Below are 18,394 nucleotides of genomic sequence, written 5' to 3'. Positions count from 1 at the left end.
TATTCCTGGTTGCCGAATTAGCTGATCTCTGCCACGACAGTGATCGGGATGGTACAATGGCCCTCTGTGGCCCAGAGCTCTTTGGGGGGTGGGGAAGAGATCAGGAAAAAGCTTCCACTTGAATGCTGCCTTTTTTGGCCTCTCTTGGGACGTCCCAAAACAATTTGCATCCGCTGAAATCATAGGAATTTACAGCACAGAATGCGGCCATGTGGCCCATCATGCCTCTGCTGGCTCTTGGAAAGAGCAGCTGTGCTTAGTCCCGCATCCCCGCTTTTTGTCCGTAACCCTCTAAGTTCCTCATATTCGAACATCTGTCCAGCTCCCTTTTAAAATTAGTTATGGAATTTAGCTTCCACCGCTTTTTCAAGTGGAGTGTTCCAGATCCCGACAACTCGGTGAAAACCTCCCTTCTAGGATGGAGCCTAGGGAAGGGAGTGCAGATAGTCTGTCATCTCATTATCAAAAAGGAGGAGGTGTTGGGTGTCTTGCAAAGCATTAAGGTAGATAAGTCCCCAGGGCCTGATGGGATCTACCCGAGAATACTGAGGGAGGCAAGGGAAGAATTTTCTGGGGCCTTGACAGAAATTTTTGCATCCTCATTGGCCACAGGTGAGGTCCCAGAGGACTGGAGAATAGCCAATGTTCCTTTGTTTCAGAAGGGTAGCAAGGATAATCCAGGAAATTATAGGCCTTACATCAGTGGTAGGGAAACTATTAGAGAGGATTCTTCGGGACAGGATTTACTCCCATTTGGAAACAAACAAACTTATTAGCGAGAGACAGCATGGTTTTGTGAAGGGGAGGTCGTGTCTTACTAATTTGATTGAGTTTTTTGAGGAAGTGACGAAGATGATTGATGAAGGAAGGGCAGTGGATGTTATCTATATGACAAGGTCCCTCATGGCAGACTGCTACAAAAGGTGAAGTCACACGGGATCAGAGGTGAGCTGGCAAGATGGATACAGAACTGGCTCTGTCGTAGAAGACAGAGGGTATCAGTGGAAGGGTGTTTTTCTGAATGGAGGGATGTGACTAGTGGTGTTCCGCAGAGATCAGTGCTGGGACCTTTGCTGTTTGTAGTATATATAAATGATTTGGAGGAAAATGTAGCTGGTCTGATTAGTAAGTTTGCAGACGACACAAAGGTTGGTGGAGTTGCGGATAATGATGAGGATTGTCAGAGGATACAGCAGGATATAGATCAGTTGGAGACTTGGGCGGAGAAATGGCAGATGGAGTTTAATCCGGACAAATGTGAGGTAATGCATTTTGGAAGGTCTAATGCAGGTGGGAAGTATACTGTAAATGGCAGAACGCTTAGGAGTATTGACAGGCAGAGAGATCTGGGCGTACAGGTCCACAGGTCACTGAAAATGGCAATGCAGGTGGATAAGGTAGTCAAGAAGGCATACGGCATGCTTGCCTTCATCAGTCGGGGCATAGAGTATAAAAATTGGCAAGTCATGTTGCAGCTATACAGAACCTTAGTTAGGCCACACTTAGAATATTGCGTGCAATTCTGGTCGCCACACGACCAGAAGGACGTGGAGGCTTTGGAGAGGGTACAGAAGAGGTTTACCATGATGTTGCCTGGTCTGGAGGGCATTAGCTATGAGGAGAGGTTGGATAAATTCGGATTGTTTTCACTGGAACGACGGAGGTGGAGGGGCGACATGATAGAGGTTTACAAAGTTATGAGCGGCATGGACAGAGTGGATAGTCAGAAGCTTTTTCCCAGGGTGGAAGAGTCAGTTACTAGGGGACATAGGTTTAAGGTGCGAGGGGCAAAGTTTAGAGGGGATGTGCGAGGCAAGTTCTTTTACACAGAGGGTGGTGAGTGCCTGGAACTTGCTGCCGGGGGAGGTGGTGGAAGCAGATATGATGGCGACGTTTAAGATACATCTTGACAAATACATGAATAGGACGGGAATAGAGGGATATGGGCCCCGGAAGTGCAGAAGGTGTTAGTTTAGGCAGGCATCAAGATCGGCGCAGGCTTGGAGGGCCGAATGGCCTGTTCCTGTGCTGTACTGTTCTTTGTTCTAGATCTTTGCCAATCATTTTGAGTGAGTGTTTTCTCAATGACCCACATGCTAGAGGGAATAATTTTCGTCTGTCTACTCTTATCAATACCTCATCTTAAAAACCTCTTAACCTTCTCTGTTCCAAGGAGAACAGTCCTGCCTTTTCCTCCCTCTCCTCATTACTAAGGTACCTCATCCCTGGTGACATCCTGGTGAGCTCCTCTGCAGTATGGTCAAGATTGACAGAAAACCCAGCTGCGGTTGCTGCTGCTGATTTAGTGACTTTTTAGTGACCACCACCCCCACCCGTCGTCAACCATCCCATAAGTGAAGAAGTGAACACACATATGAAAGCTAGGCAAGGACAGGATTAGGTTTGGTGGTGATGCCATCCACTGGTGGATAGTCTGTTGGCATTCACCAGCAGTCTGCGTGGGCAAATACCAACCACTTAGTCAAAGTACTGGAGAGCACCAATGAAAACATGGTGGGAACGGACCCCATTGGGAGAGTTAGGGGGATGGCGGGGAGCACTTATCTCATCATTCATGGGAACTTGGATTTGAAGCCATCTTAAAAAATAAGTTTTTTTACATTCCTCTATGCACTCCATTCCCAGAGCAGCCAGCATCTCCTGTGCACATGGTCTGACTGGCCTGAGGCTACTGCTCACTTCACATTCAATACAATTGTATGGTGAGAGAAGTATACGATTGGAAAATGCTGAATCTCCAGGTCATCAGCACTCTTCATGAAATGACTGGCTTTTCAAATGCTGTTTTGTAGCTGCAACAAGTGTGATGTCTGGCACGTGACTCGGCTGTATTTAGGGAGAGAAAAGAACTTGTACTTAGATGGCGCCTTTCACAACCTCAGCTCATCCCGAAGCCCTTTACAGCCAATGAAGTACTTTTTACCATGTAGTCACTGTTGTAGGAAAAACAGCAGCCAATTTGCACACAGCAAGTCCCCACAAGCAGCAATGTGATGAAACATTTTTTGTGATTCTGATTGAGGAATAAATGTTCATCAGGACCTGAGAGAACAGATGTCCCCTCAGTTTAACATCTCACCTGAAAGATGGCATCTCCAACAGTGTAGCACTCCCTCAGTACAGCCTAGATTTTGAGCTCAAGTCTCTGGCATAAGACCTGAACTCACGGCTTCTGACTTGGGTGAGAGTACTCCCTCCGACCCATTACTGACCGGCTTGGAGTGATAAATTGCTAGCTGTGCAATTGCAGATTTTCTCACTCCAGACATGTGTTGTGTCTGGAGAGAGCATTTTGAGCTGTTTGACGCTGGGGTGGAATATTTCTGGCTTCAGGTTTGTCACTGGGGTTGGCACTGATGTGAAAATTTGAGGTCATGAGTTGTGACCACCATGCAGAGATGTACCAGCTTAAAGGCAGTCCTCTTTTCCCCTGCTGAATAGAGTGAGAAATGGGAAAGAGGGAAAAGTACAGGCAGAGAGGTTGAGGAACAGGTAGGGTGGCTAAAATTAAAAATGAATTGGGAGAAATTAATTCAGCAAAGACAGATGAGTCTTTGGCAATATAGGAAACAACATTAAAGGCAGCAGCATTGATGGAGTAAACAAATTGGGGCAGATGTTGCCAGCATTGACTGACACATCATGAATTAAATAAAGATCTCTGCTTCATTTAACAAAATTAAAGATTGGCACTTCACTGGGGAAAATTAAAGACTGAGGATCTTTTGGGGGGAAATTGCTTAAAGGTCTCTTTCTTTTATTAGTTTGGAGAATGTGGGTGTCGCTGGCTATGTGAGCATTCATTGCCCATCCCTAATTGCCCTTGAGAAGGTCGTGGTGAGCTGCCGCCTTGAACCGCTGCAATTCTTGGTGTCATGTCGTAGTGAGGCTGATTGTGAAGAGTAAAACCTCTGGTTACCACAGGGATTGAGTCTTTGACTCACTAGTGGCATTTCTGTGCTGATTTAGAGGGTTCAGGGTTTGCACCTCGCTCCAGACAGTCCCACTGAACAAAGAACAAAGAAAATTACAGCACAGGAACAGGCCCTTCGGCCCTCCAAGCCTGCGCCGATCCAGATCCTCTATCTAAACATGTCGCCTATTTTCTAAGGGTCTGTATCTCTTTGCTTCCTGCCCATTCATGTATCTGTCTAGATACATCTTAAAAGACGCTATCATGCCCGCGTCTACCACCTCCGCTGGCAACGTGTTCCAGGCACCCACCACCCTCTGCGTAAAGAACTTTCCACGCATATCCCCCCATAAACTTTTCCCCCCTCACTTTGAACTCGTGACCCCTAGTAATTGAATCCCCCACTCTGGGGGAAAAAGCTTCTTGCTATCCACCCTGTCTATACCTCTCATGATTTTGTACACCTCAATCAGGTCCCCCCTCAACCTCCGTCTTTCTAATGAAAATAATCCTAATCTACTCAACCTCTCTTCATAGCTAGCGCCCTCCATACCAGGCAACATCCTGGTGAACCTCCTCTGCACCCTCGCCAAAGCATCTACATCCTTTTGGTAATGTGGCGACCAGAACTGCACGCAGTATTCCAAATGTGGCCGAACCAAAGTCTTATACAACTGTAACATGACACTGGGTGGAGACCAGAGGCCTGTCTCTGAATTGTGGTTTGCCGCCCAGTGGGTTACTCATCTGGTGAGTGTGGGTGGCCTCTGCTTTCACTATGGGTTGTGGGAATCTATTGTATAGCACTAAGTATATTATCGTTGGTATTAAGATGGTACGGCCATGGAGGGAGCATTCCCATCACGGCCTGTCAGACTATTAATCAGCCTGCGGATCCTTCCACTACTTCAGGCTACTCTCCAGGGAAGAGTGTGAAGATAGGTAAACAACCACCGCACGGCTTCTGGCAATGAGGCAGCAGGGTCACAGGACTGAAATACCAACCAGGTGCTGGTCAGAAGCCAGCATTTGGGGCAACCATTTAACAAAGGCTGGGGGCTAAAGAAGCAGCACCCCAGTGGTAATACTGCAATTAAACAGAGGGGGCCAGCAAGCAGAACAGGCCTCAGGCACGATCGTACTACTCAGCAAAATAGTAGTCGCTGGGGGGGGGGAAGCACGCAAGACAATGTGATTTTGTAGGCCCCAAAGTGAGCACATAAATTTGCTCACACTTCCCTTGAGCAAGAGGTCTGCTGTTGCCTGGAAATTTGCGACAGTGACATTTTCTGTCAAATATTAAATACTGCAGTTAGAATTAACAGAGCTCGAGTTCATCTGATTGACAGTCACAATGTTAAGTAGCACAACTTCACGCTCACTGTGCCACCTATAGGTGCAATATCATTATAACGTTAAGACCACTCACCAGTTTTAATCTACCTGTCAAAGTATTGATACTGAATTAATTCTGTTTGTCTTCCCCTCTCAGATTTCCTGTTCAAGTTCCTGGTAATCGGCAGTGCGGGAACAGGGAAATCATGTCTCCTCCATCAGTTTATTGAAAACAAATGTAAGTCTAGTCACTTTCTTTTGTCACCGAGTCGATATAATTTAGAGAAGTGCAGATACAAATGCTGGGCAGTTGTTTTGTTACCACCACGACGGGGCTTTCCCTGGAAGGTCTCTGCTACATTAGGTGATTGGAATGTATTTTGCAAAAAGGCTCATTCTCTATTTTTGCACTGTGCAATGCAACCATTTGCAGCAACTTTGTGAGATTTCCTGTTCCACAGTTTTCTGCCCTTACAGCTGCTGCCTCTTGCTGCAAGTAATTATTCTTTGCCTGTGCTGAGGGGTTGGGGTGGTGGGTGGGGGGGGCTTTGCATCACAACTACAGCCAAACCCATTTTTCCTAACCTTGGGGACTGAGGCTGATTCTAACATTCTGCCTGAGACTCGCTAACTTAGTATGGTCCAAAAACTGGCACAGACATGATGGGCTGAATGGCCTCTTGCTGTTCTGTAAGCCACTGTGATTCTTGAAGTTCTGTGTTTGAGAGAAATTTCTGATGGTGAATTACTAGTGTAAACCTGCAACTGCTAACCCATAAAGCAATACATTTGAGCACAGTGCAGTTCAGGGTTTCTTCTGGTGTTCGAGCAGTGCAACACTGGACTCTTCTAACTGAAAGTCCCGTCGGACTCCAAAGGCCCAGGCTTGCTCACCTCACACATTTAATCACTCGTGTGCCCAGTTCCTGCATGGAATGTCATTCTCATACCAGCATACCTATCAGAGAAAACTAATCTCACTCAGCAGATTTTCCCTTCAGAAAGCACCGATCTCTTGCTGGCTGGCACACCATTTTGCACATGCCCCCACCCCACCCTTCAGTAGCTCATTTAAGTGGCCATTACACGTGTGTACTCTGAGAGGTATTGGGAGGGCATTGCCCAATTTGTGCAAAGCCCATAAGTGCACTTTCCAGAATGGCACAGTGAACAGAAACCATGGCTGATTTGTGTTCTCTCTACACACCCCCCCCAGTCACTTTTCCTAGCCTAAGCCTAGTTCACTGAGCAAATTTTAGCAGTTTTGTGACCTAGCCCAGATATGCTAACTCAATACAGGCTGGTATCCAGGTTCATTTTCAAAAACATTTTCAGTATCCAGCATTGCTAATAAGTGGTTGGTGGGAGTGTCGTAGTTTATACCTTTTCTCTTTGCTTTTATGAATTCCTTTGGTTACCATCTCAAAACACTCTCTCCAGTCAAACAGGATTCTAATCACACGATCGGCGTCGAGTTTGGATCAAAGGTAGTTAATGTCGGAGGCAAGACAGTTAAACTACAGATCTGGGACACAGCGGGACAGGAACGTTTCAGGTGAGCCACATAGCTTGTTCTCTATTTCTGTGGTTGCCACAGTAAAGAATGGTATCACTTGTCAATTAAATAGGGATCGCAACATAAAAATCCCGCCTAATCCTTTTTGGTCTGTCTGCTTCTGATCTTAATCTGATCGCTGATCCTGTCGCGAGTGCTGTCTGCAGCAGGATGAGGGAGGTGAATCATCCTAGGTTGATTGCTGTCTCCAACTATGGTTCAGCTCCCTCGCCCTGTGGGCCTCAGTATCTCCCTCAAGCATATAAAATCATGCTTAGAAGTCAGCTGTTTGACCCATCAGTTCTGTGCAGGTAATTTTCTGCAAGTTACCGCATCTAATCCCGCTTTTCGCTCCCCATACCTTTTAATATTGCTGTTTTTAAAGTACCTAATTCGCCATCAGTATGTGTTCCACGTTCTAAACACACAAGATTTTTCTAGACTCTTGTTCAATTCTTTTTGTGCCCTTCCTCTGACCAGTTGAAACACTCTAGCATCATCAATTTGAAGACCTTTATCAGGCCACCCATTGACCTTATTCACTCTAGTTAAAAAAAAAAGCCCTAACTTAAGTTTGTCTTCATAGCTGTAACTCCTGATCCCTGGTAACATCCTAGTGAACCTGTGCTGCACCTTTTGCCATTTCTTGTACATTCTTGCTATGATGAAGTGACCAAAATTGTCCACTGTACTGCATCTGTGGCCTAACTAAGGGCTTGCACAAATTCAGCATTTGCTTTTGTATTCTATGCCTCCAGATACAAAACCAAATCTTCCATCTGCGTGTTTTTATGGCCTCATTCACTCATGTTGCCATCTTTGACTTGTGCGTCGCTGTTTCCTCATTCCATTTATAATAGTTTAGGACACATTGACTTCGCTCCCGTACCCAGTTTAACATTATAACCACTTCCTAATTTTCTTTGCTGAAGCTTGCTGAGGGACTCAGCACAGACACGGAATTTTATCTGGGAGCTTCTGCTCTGTTACTATTACAAGATGTCTTTACCAACCATAAGGTCAGGAGACCAGAGCCTGTTTTTTTCACTCAGCCCAGTGAAACAATTTTAACACATCTCAAGCCTGTGCTCTCCACTTGTGTTGAGAGGCACGGCATTGAGGCCTGGCAAACCAGAGAGATCAGGAGTGCCCCAGGTTCGATTCTTGGTCAGGTCTGGTCTAAGCTGATTAGCAGTAGGTTTGCTACACTTGGTAAATGATGGAAAAGTCAGATAGGCACCATTTCTGTTCCTCATGGTGATCTGCTGACCCTTTCTGGAGACTCTGCATTTGTAGATGTATGAAGAGGGCAGATTGGGTTTGGGTGTGCTGCTACCCCACCCCACCAATATTGGAATAATCCACTGGAATGGCTATCACATTCAGAATAGGGTAAGGTACCAGACAGTCAATTAAGGATGCCCCAGCATACGTCAGTGTCTTGAAGAGGGATAAATGGACAGAATCAAATAAATTCAGCTCTGGCATCTTCCTGGTTGCACTTCTTGCCCAGTGTAAGCACTATTTACCTACATACATTTCCCTTGCTTCTCTGAATGCAGTTGATGGATTTAGTGACTGACAGGACGGCTGATTTGCTCCAATTCTTCAGAAAAGCTCTGGGTTGCTAGAATAAGATGACACGAGTTTCTTTCCCCTGGGAGTCTCGCCAGCCTTCAGAGTTGTCCTAAATGTTTGACGTCCAGGAGCGGAGAGGAGCATGACAGCAGGCATGTTACATGGAAGAATCTCAGATGCAGTGCTAAACAACAAGCATCTGAATTCACACACCTAGTGCTAGAGGCCACTGTTAATGATTGATACCAATTTAGACCTAGGTAGTTCTACATAAATTTCCTCCCTACCAAAACACAGACTGGAATTACTGACAGTTACTAATGTGTTTTTTCTGTATCCCTCCTAATCTAAATACAGTGGCTACTTGCTGGTGTATGGATCCCTGAGTTCCGATCATCCTCTGGTACATTGTTGAAGTGGCTATTTTTCAAGTACGAACCTACACGGTCAGTGGGCTATTTGATTACAGTTAAGCTAATTCCATTCCTTCTGATACTGTGTGGAGAGCACTGGGTGGTAGGATTCTATCCTCCCTAACACAGGCCAATTATGGTGCCCTTATTGCTGCTCCGGCTACGATTATCTAACTCAGCATTAGTCTTAGAGTCTTTTACAGACCTGGGATCAACTCTGGAATCTTCTCTGTATGGCTCAGTACCACACAGTGTTTTACTGACGGAGTCATTGGGGTGCATTGGCTAATGTCTCTGTCTTGTCTCTTTCAGATCAGTAACGAGGAGTTACTACAGGGGAGCAGCAGGTGCACTTTTGGTATACGACATCACAAGGTTTGTTCACTTGTGTTCTGCTGTAAATTGCATATTTAGGGATGAAGCAACTTTGGCTTTTTACTTAAACGTGGCAGTGATGCGTATGCCAGATTTTATGATGTGTAGGCAAATGCGAATAAGTAGAATAGTTTTTTTTCCCCTGTCCCTACTCTTGCACATCCATTGGTGTGGGTTCTGGAGCGGCCTACCAAACTGGCCGTTCTATAAGATGGTGAGTGTCACTAGTGTTTCTCCACGGAGGACGTCACAGCTAAGGTCAACTCTGACCTCACCTGACATCCTGCCAGTGAACTTCTCAGCAAGAATGACTGGATATTTTTGTGGAGTGAGAATCCTGGGGTGGTGGGGTGCAAAATCAGCTAGACTTCTACTGAGGCCAGCTACAGCACCTGCGCAGAGTAAAGATTGAAACTGAAATCTTCCTGTTTATATGGCCCAATGTTATTCTGGGCATTGCAGTTACTAACTGAACCATCAGTAGAGGCTGGTGCTCTTTTCTCTAGGAAAGAGAAAGCTGAGAGGTGACCTAATAGAGGTCTTTAAAATTATGAAGGGGTTTGATGCGGTAGATGTAGAGAAGATATTTCTGCCTGTCCTGTTGCGCATTCCTGATTTTAATTGCTCTGCCATTAGCAGCCGTGCCTTTAGCTGTCTGGGCCCTAAACTCTGGAATTCCCTCACTAAGCAACTTCCCTTCTCCTCCTCTAAGAGGCTGCTTAAAACCTACCCTTTTTAACCAAGCTTTTTGGTCACCTGTCCTAATATCTGCTTCTGTGGTTCTGAAATTGTGTTTGTTGAAGCTCCTATGAAGTGCCTTGGGGTGTTTTACTATGTTAAACACATGTTTTGAATACAACTTATTGTTGGGAAATCCAAAACAAGGGGTCATAAATATAAAATGAAAACAAAATGCTGGAAATAAGTGACAGATCCTGCAGCAGCTGTGGAGAGAAAAACTGTTAGCTTTTCAGGTTGACGACCTTTCATCAGTACTGAACGGTCTGAGGGCTCCCTGCTCCTTCCTTGAATTGAGGTCCAACTGTCTCCATCCATCAAGACCTTCCTCTGCCTTTCTGAACTTGTTCCCTCATTAAACAACTTTTCCTTTAACGTCCCTCACTACTTCTAAATAAAAGCTGTTGCTATGGTAGCCCATATGGGTCCTAGCTATGCCTGCCTTTTTGTGGGATATGTAGAAAATTCTTTGTTCTAGTCCTACTCAGGTGCCTTCCCTCACCTGTTTTTCCAGTACATTGATGACTGCATCATTGTGGTTTCCTGTTCTTGCCCTGAACTGGAAAATTCAGTGAAACTTAAAGCAGTTCCGATGAAGGGTCATCGATCTGAAATGTTAACTCTGTGCCTCTCGCCCCAGATCTTAGCATTTTCTGTTTTTACTTCAGATTTCCAGCATCTACAGTACTTTATTCTGGTCATAAATATAAGAAAGTCACTAATAATTCCAATAAGGAATTCATGAGAAAGTTCTTTAGCCAGAGAGTGATTAAAATGTGGAACTTTCTACCACATGAAGTAATTGATGCGAATAATGTAGGTGTCTTTAAGAGGCAGCTAGATAAACATGAGGGGGAAAGGAATAGGATATGCTGATTCAGTGGGATGAAGTAGGGTGGGAGGAGGCTCGTGTGGAGCATTATCACTGGCATGGACCAGTTGGGCCAAATGATCGATCTCTGTGCTGTAATTTGTTTGAAATAAAGGTTCATAAGGGAGGTTTCTTGAAGTACCAATATAAACTGAAGGACAGCTTAGGGCCTGCAATTCAGCTGGCAACCTCCCTGCCCTTGGTGCTCAGAGAGAATGTCTAAAAGTGAAAGGAATGTTGTTTCTTTCTCTTGAATCAGTCCACTGATGAGCTGCAGTGTGATTTTACTGGCAGAAGTTACCATAGGCTTCCTCCCGCCGAGCCCCAGGCTCAACCCCCCACACCCCGGTCTGTAGTTATCCAGATGATCTTATCTAGGGCAGCAGCAGTATTAAGTTCAGAAGAGGCAAATCATGTCAGGGTTCCTGCTGTTGCTCACTGTCCATTAACTCCTGCTGGAAGGGCACGTGTGTGTGGTCATTGAGTCAGACAAGATCTGCCTTAAATGCAGTGACTCTCTGTATTTTGTCCTAGGGGTCAGAAAAATGAAAGCCCATGGCAACATTCTTGTAAATCTCCTCTGTTCTTGAAGTTCTTGCAGTTCCAAAGGCAAGATTGCTCTGTAGATTCATTATTTCTTAATAATCAAGCGCTTAAATGTATTAACCATTTCTAACATTTAAGCAGATAAAGAATGAACTGTGCCCTTTCAGGCACTTGTTTGTCCTTAGCAATTATCCTTAATGCCTGAGGGGCAGTGGCTGAGTTTTCACTCATTGTTCTTTAAAGAATCAATGCTTAATTATTTCTGTCCCTTTAACACCAACTGTATCCTGGCTGATGCATATCAAACATCCTCCTCTTCTCTTAGAAACTGGAGAGCGTCTGAATCATGTTTTGCTACTAGACGCCAAGTTAAAGAACCTATGACTCAGCTCCCTGGTGCCAGTCTTTAAACCACGTTATTCTGTCTGATTAAGTGCGTAAATTTTCCTCTAATACATGATTGAGTTCTGCTTCAGTCACTCTGGGTTGGGAGGAGGTAATCTGTAATTGTACTTTTAGGTGGTTTTCGCTGGTAAGCTCCGCATTGCCTAAAAAAATTCGCACATGCTCCATTACACTGCAATCCTAGTGACAGCCTGACAATGTCACTGAACTCATTCCTGCTTGTTGATGCCTTCACGTATGTGAAGGAAGTGTTTAACTTGTGTACTAAAGCAGAATTTGAATGGCCAAAATACTGCGGATGCTGGAAATCTGAATTGCAAACAGAATTGCTGGAAATGCTGAACAAGTCGGGCAATCTCTGTAGAGAGGAAAGCAGTTAACATTTTGATGGTCAACTGATGCTGTCTGACTTGAGTAAATACAGCTATTTCTGTCTATATCATGGTAAATCTTGGGCAAATATACTTCATTCTTTCAGTCAAATTAACAAATGTGGCCCCTCCCAAAATATCTTCTGTCCCTTCATTTTCTCCAGTCGTCTTTAGACTGTCATGTTTCCTGTTGAACTGGCTTTTCTTTGATTTTCATCAGTCAAGTTGCCATTCGAGTTGTACTACATTAACCCGTTTCTGTGTAGCACCGTCAAGGTAATAAAACATTCTAAAATACTTCGAGATTACAAGTCTGAGGCATTCATACTGAGACTGTAGAGAATTCTGATCATGCCTTACCTGGAGTCAAAGAACAGTACAGCACAGGAACAGCTTAATTTTAGTCACCAAGGCATTCTGAAACTATCCAGGCCTTGGATTCAGTGCTGAAAAGATTCAGGGGGCTGATTTATTGTGTTGGCATAATGAAGTATGAGATAAAGGCTAGAAACCCTCAGGTGCTTCAACCTGGAAATTGGCCTAATGGACAAGGACTTCATAGAAATTCACAAGTCACTAAACAGAATAGGAAAGATAAAGCTGGAGTATTATTTCTAAATTAAACCACAAATGCAGGGATGGGAAACTGGTAAAAGCCAAGTTCTTATCGGATGTCAAGAAACACTTCAGACACTGAACTATATGTGGAACAGACTTCCTGATAGGGTAATGACAGCATAAGCTGTGGAAATAAGTTGAGTGTTTTAATGAGGGGTGTCGTTGGAAGCGTGAGCAAGGTGGGTTAATTGGCTTCACGGCTGCATTGACCTCTCTGAACTACTAAAGTTAACCAATATGATTCCCCTAAAGCAACTTTTCACTGTGTGAGAAGAGAAATGAAGGAATCTTCACATCAGGGAATCTGTTTCCAGGAGATCTGTGGTATAATAGAATAAACATACGGGCAAGAGTGGACCATTCAGTCACCGAGCCCATTCTGCCGTTCAGTTAGATCATGGTTGATCTGTATCTTAACTCCATCTACCTGCCTTGATTCCGGAACCCTTATTAGCCTTACCCAACAAAAATAAATGTAACGCGTCCTTTGTTTTCTTGTCCTGTGAAGCCGTGAGACCTACAACGCACTCACAAACTGGCTGACGGATGCCCGGACGCTTGCCAGTCCCAATATTGTCATTATTCTCTGCGGGAACAAGAAGGACCTGGATGCTGATCGAGAGGTCACGTTCCTGGAGGCATCACGCTTTGCACAAGAAAATGGTAACGGTTCAATTATTACCCAGCCAACCTGAAATTTGCTAATCTGAGGAGATCTTTATTAACCTGTATTGGGCAATTGGTGGCCTTAACAGTCTGGCTCAGCTAAGACCTGCCAACTGAAGGAACCTGTACCGAGAGGGGAATGGCTTTTGTAAGAATCAAATTTAGTTTCCCTGCCCGCCCCCACCCACCCCCCGCAGTATTCGCTGCTCCTCCTGAAGATACCAGCTCATGATTGGGCGCGGTTCCACAATGCTGGCAGTCCTCTGCTCGCACCCAAAGGGCCAAACTAATTGAATTGAACATGGTACAGCAGCAGGCTATTTAACCATGGGAGGCATCACAGCCAAACCTGTTCCTATCCTTGCTCAGTGTCCACAAAAGTCAACTTTCCGGCATTTGTCATTGAATGGTGACCCAGGTTAGTAACCCTGAAGGATATTTTTACGCCCATTCCCAAACAAAAGCCATTGCAGCATCTCTGTGCAGATCAGCACAGACCAGGAATGGGGTGTGGGAGCTTCCTGGTCTATATAGCTCTGTGCTGGAAAATTCATGATTAGGAAATAAACACCTGACTGAAGCAGCCAATCCGATGATTGGAAGTCTGAGCCCTGCCTGTGTTTGTGTTTTTACTCTTTATAAATCCAGGAATACAGACATCGATTGTGGTACCCCAGTTAGGATCAGCTAACTCCATATGATATTGAACCTGTGACTTTCTGGTCTCTCAGGCTCTGTACTGCACCTGCCCACCAACCCTGATTTGTTTTTTCCCTCCCCAAATCCCAGGACCATGCACTGTCTGGAATGCACTGCCTGACATGGTTGGGAAGCAGATTCAATAATGCCCTTCAAAAGAGAATTGAATATAGATGCGAAAAGGATTAATACATGTGGCTATAGGGAAAAGGCAGGCGAGTGGAGCTAATTGGAAAGCTCCTTCAAAGAGCCAGCACAGGTACAATGGGCTGGATGACTTCCTTCTGTGCTGCAAGATTCTTGGCTGAGAGCAGAGGCTGGCAACCAGGCACTCATCAGTCTTGTGCAAGCCAGCGCCAGGAGACACATAAGGGGCAAGAAGTGAACTCTTATTGCCCTGTGCAGAAGCACCTATAAACCCCAGCAGTCATGTGGCTGAGATCAGTAGCGGGGATGGGGGTGGAAGTGTACGTGTGACTGGTTTCCTTGTCTGCGCATTGCGACTCCTCTGGGCCGCGATGGTATCAGATGCGCGCACACAGTCTCTGGTGCAAGTGTGTGACTGTGTAGGTTTTTTGAGGGTCTCACGAGGTCTTTTGGTTTTTCTGGCACAGAGCTGATGTTTCTGGAGACCAGTGCGCTGACTGGAGAAAATGTGGAAGAAGCATTTCTGAAGTGTGCCAGGACCATTTTAAATAAAATTGAATCAGGTAAAGTAAAATAATTATTGCACGCTGCTTGCTCGCTTTCCACCTGCTGCTAAATCAGAGGTACCTCTTCTTTCCACCACCACCCCCTCCACCCAGCTCCTTTCCTGGCTTTGCTGATGAGCAGTTCCAAGAGCACTGATGGTCCTCCGTTACCCAAAAGTGGTCATTCGTGTTAGCCCAGATGTCAAGTGTTGACATGATATTCAACCATGGCAGGCATCACAGTAAAGTGTCACATGATATTGCAGTGTATGCTGGCAGTGGATAGTGACCAAAAACAGTTTGTTTATTTGTAACTTAACTGACCCCCCATGTTCCCCCGTCACTCCCGATTGATCCGGATGTTGTGTAACAAGAGGTTTCAGTTTCTTCTCTCCAGCTGAATTCTCAATTTTAAAAAAAAGGGACACACTTTTTTTTTGACTGAGTCTTTAAACCAAGTCTGCCTGCTCAGGTGACTGTTAAAGATTCCATGCACTCTTTCAAAGCGGAGTAGGGAGTTCTCACTGTATCATTCCTCTCTCAAGCCAAAAATAAAATGCATTAACTGGCCATGAATCTCATTGTGTGATTTTGATCAGAAAATGGCTGCCATAAGAACATAACACAAGAAATTGGAGCAGGCCCTTCAAGCCTGCTCCGCCATTCAATGAGATCGTGGCTGATCTACTTCACCATTTTTCTGCACTACCCATTTATTCCTTGATATTTTTAATATGTAGAAATCTAGTGATCTCAGACTTGAACGTACTCAACGACTGAGCCTCCACAGCCCTCTGGGGCAGAGAATTCCAAAGATTCACCACCCTCTGTTCAAAGAAATTCCTCCTCATCTCAGCACTAAATGGCCTACCCCCTTTATTCTGAGACTGTTCACTGGTTCTGGACTCCCCAATCGGGGAAACATCCTTCCTGCATCTACCCTTTCGAGCCCTGTAAGAATTTTGTATGTTTGAATGAGATCACCTCTCATTCTTCTAAACTCCAGAGAATAAAGGCCCAGTCTATTTAATGTTTCCTTATGTGACAGTCCCTCCATCCCAGGAATTAGTTTGGTGAACCTTCATTGCACTCGCTCTATGGCAAGTTTATCTTTCCCTAGGTAGGGAGACCAAAACTGCCATATTTACCAAAAACCACAAATTCAAAATAATTTGTTAGAAACACTGAGATTTCAATGCCGCAATATTTGCTTTCCTGGCTGGTCTTCCATCTTCCAACCTTCATAAACTTGAGCTCATTCAAAACTGTTGCCCGTATCTTAACTCTTAAAACTCCTGTTCACCCTTGTGCTGACTGACCTGCATTGGCTCCCAGTCCAGCCTCAAATTTAAAATTCCCATCCTTGTTATAATCCCTCCATGGCCTCACTCCTCTAATTCTGGCCTCTGGTACATTCTTGATTTCCTTCATCCCCATTGGTGGCAGTGCCTTCAGCCCTGAAATTCCTTCCCTAAACCTTTCTGACTCTCCACCCCATCTGTTTTAAGATATTCCTTAAAACCTACCTGTGACTAAGCCTTTGTTCACCTCCCCTAATATCATCTTATGTGGCTCGGTGTCAGATTTTGTTTGATAACATTCCTATGGAGTGCTTTGGAACATTTTACTACATTAATGGTGCTACATAAATAGAAGTTGTTGATCATGTGTTTCGGAGAGGTGAGAAGATGTGGTATAAATGCAAGTCTTTTAATTATATTTTCTGCAGTTAGCCCACCAGCAAAGTGGCGGGCTTGCCTGGTTTTTCAATGTACTATATTTCCGGGTTGTTAATTACATGGTAAAGCAAGCGGACTCAGTTTTTTAAATTGACGGGATTAGGAGCCCTATGGGTTCTATGCAGTTCTCAGGATAGTGAGGTAGTAATGATGGAATAAAAACAAGAAATGCTGGAACCACTCAGCAGGTCTGGCAGCATCTGTGAAAAGAGAAGCAGAGTTAACGTTTCGGGTCAGTGACCCTTCTTCGGATGATGGGTTTGCCGAGATGATTATTCCTATGGATCCGTTGCTCACTGGTGAGATTTGCTGAGTTTCAAAAGCATTGCAAGTGGGTCAAGAAATTTATTCTGCTCTGCAACTCCCACCCGTTCACCCTCTCCTGTCCTAAAAGTGCAGCCTCACCTCACTAAGTGACCATTCTTCTCGTCTTTCTTTGCACAGAGTGTGCTGGCGGGTAGGAGAATTTAGACCAAGTTACCCCATTCATTTGTGCTGGAGCCTAATGGGCTCTTGGCCATGTTGTGTGTGCAGTGAACACCCCAGCTGTCTAATGGGGAAGGTTGCAGATGAAACAGATATTTTTTCTTTTTACAAACTTGCAGGTGAGCTAGACCCTGAGCGCATGGGCTCAGGAATCCAATACGGCGATGCCTCGTTACGTCAACTACGGCAGCCAAGGGGCATGCAGACACAAAACAAACAACAGTGCAACTGCTAGGCACAGCGGCAGGGACTTGATGCTGCAGAGCTCAAGAAAAAGAAGGTAAAGTCGCTATGTATTCAGGAGAGGTCATCCTCAGTGTGAGGAGACGCAATGAGAGTGGGACTGGCCACTAGTGGGCTTATTGGGTTAAATTATGAGGACAAATTGCACAGACTAAGCATGTGTACCCTTGAGTATAGATGATTAAGAACTTTCCTAATTGAAGGGTTTATCGTGAGTTAGTAGATAGAAAGAAACTATTTCCTCTGGTGCGAGTCCAGACCAGGAGGGCATAACCTTAAAATTAAAACTAGGCTGTTTAGTAATGATGTCAGGAAGCACTTGCAACACAAAGGCTAGTGAAATCTGAACACTGTTCCTCCAAAAAACTGTTGAGGCTGGGGGTCAATTTAAAATTTTTAAACTGAGATTGATAGATTTTTGTTAGGCAAGGATATTGGGAGGTATGGAACTAAAGTGGGTGAGTAGAGATGCAGATCAGCCATGAGCTAATTGCATGGCGGAACAGACTCGTGGTTGAATGGCCTCCTCCTGTACTTTGACACTTCCTCAGAGACCTGGATTTAAATCCTGTTCAGATTCATGGGATGATGGTCTTTTCAACCCGCTAATAAACGATCTTGTGTGAAGTACACTTGGGGAAGTTCCTGTGTGTGGACCAAAAGCACAAAACCGCTGTTATGGTGCGAATTGCCAATCTCCGAGAAGCTGATAGGGGGAAAATATCAGTTTATTCAAATGGTGGTGAAATAAAGTCTATTGCAGTGAGTCTGCCAGTAGAGTAAGAATTAACTAGCACTGCTGAAATAAAGGTTAAATAACAGGTGGCTTGTTCTGAAGTTGTCTGAGGCACATTCGTGGACAGTGTAGAGGGAGCTTTACTCTGTATCTAACCCTGTGCCGTACCTGCCTTGGGACAGCAGGACACCAGAAGGTACATTTACTCAATGGGCCACTGGCAGAGCTCAGTGTGATTAATGGCAGTAACATATCCTTGCATTCAGGTGAAGTTAATGCAAACTATTCAAACTGCACTGTCACAGTTTGCTTTGTTCTCTTTAAGGCTAGAAGTACCTTATAGTTTGTTTCAGATTTTTCTTTTAGGATATTAAAGGTGTTTGACTGTCTGACA

The 18,394-nt window shown here is 44.7% G+C and overlaps 1 protein-coding gene across 5 annotated transcripts in view; it reads left to right on the top strand.

The window, feature by feature from the left end:
- The window catches only part of rab4b (RAB4B, member RAS oncogene family), a 91,486-nt gene that overhangs the window by 15,735 nt on the left and 57,357 nt on the right, over positions 1–18,394 (top strand). For all 5 annotated transcript variants that reach the window (XR_010969807.1, XR_010969806.1, XM_068019031.1 and 2 more), the window contains exons 2-7: positions 5,427–5,507; positions 6,710–6,824; positions 9,128–9,190; positions 13,248–13,402; positions 14,719–14,814; positions 17,141–17,301. Coding sequence is in view for 3 of the 5 variants with exons in the window: in XM_068019031.1 (XP_067875132.1) it covers positions 5,427–5,507; positions 6,710–6,824; positions 9,128–9,190; positions 13,248–13,402; positions 14,719–14,814; positions 17,141–17,256 (626 nt within the window). In the remaining 2 variants the exon portion in view is untranslated. The remainder of the gene's footprint in view (positions 1–5,426; positions 5,508–6,709; positions 6,825–9,127; positions 9,191–13,247; positions 13,403–14,718; positions 14,815–17,140; positions 17,302–18,394) is intronic.

This window comes from Heterodontus francisci, chromosome 40, assembly GCF_036365525.1.
Source record: "Heterodontus francisci isolate sHetFra1 chromosome 40, sHetFra1.hap1, whole genome shotgun sequence".
NCBI lineage: Eukaryota > Metazoa > Chordata > Chondrichthyes > Heterodontiformes > Heterodontidae > Heterodontus > Heterodontus francisci.
This window is presented reverse-complemented; position numbering and strand designations above follow the sequence as displayed.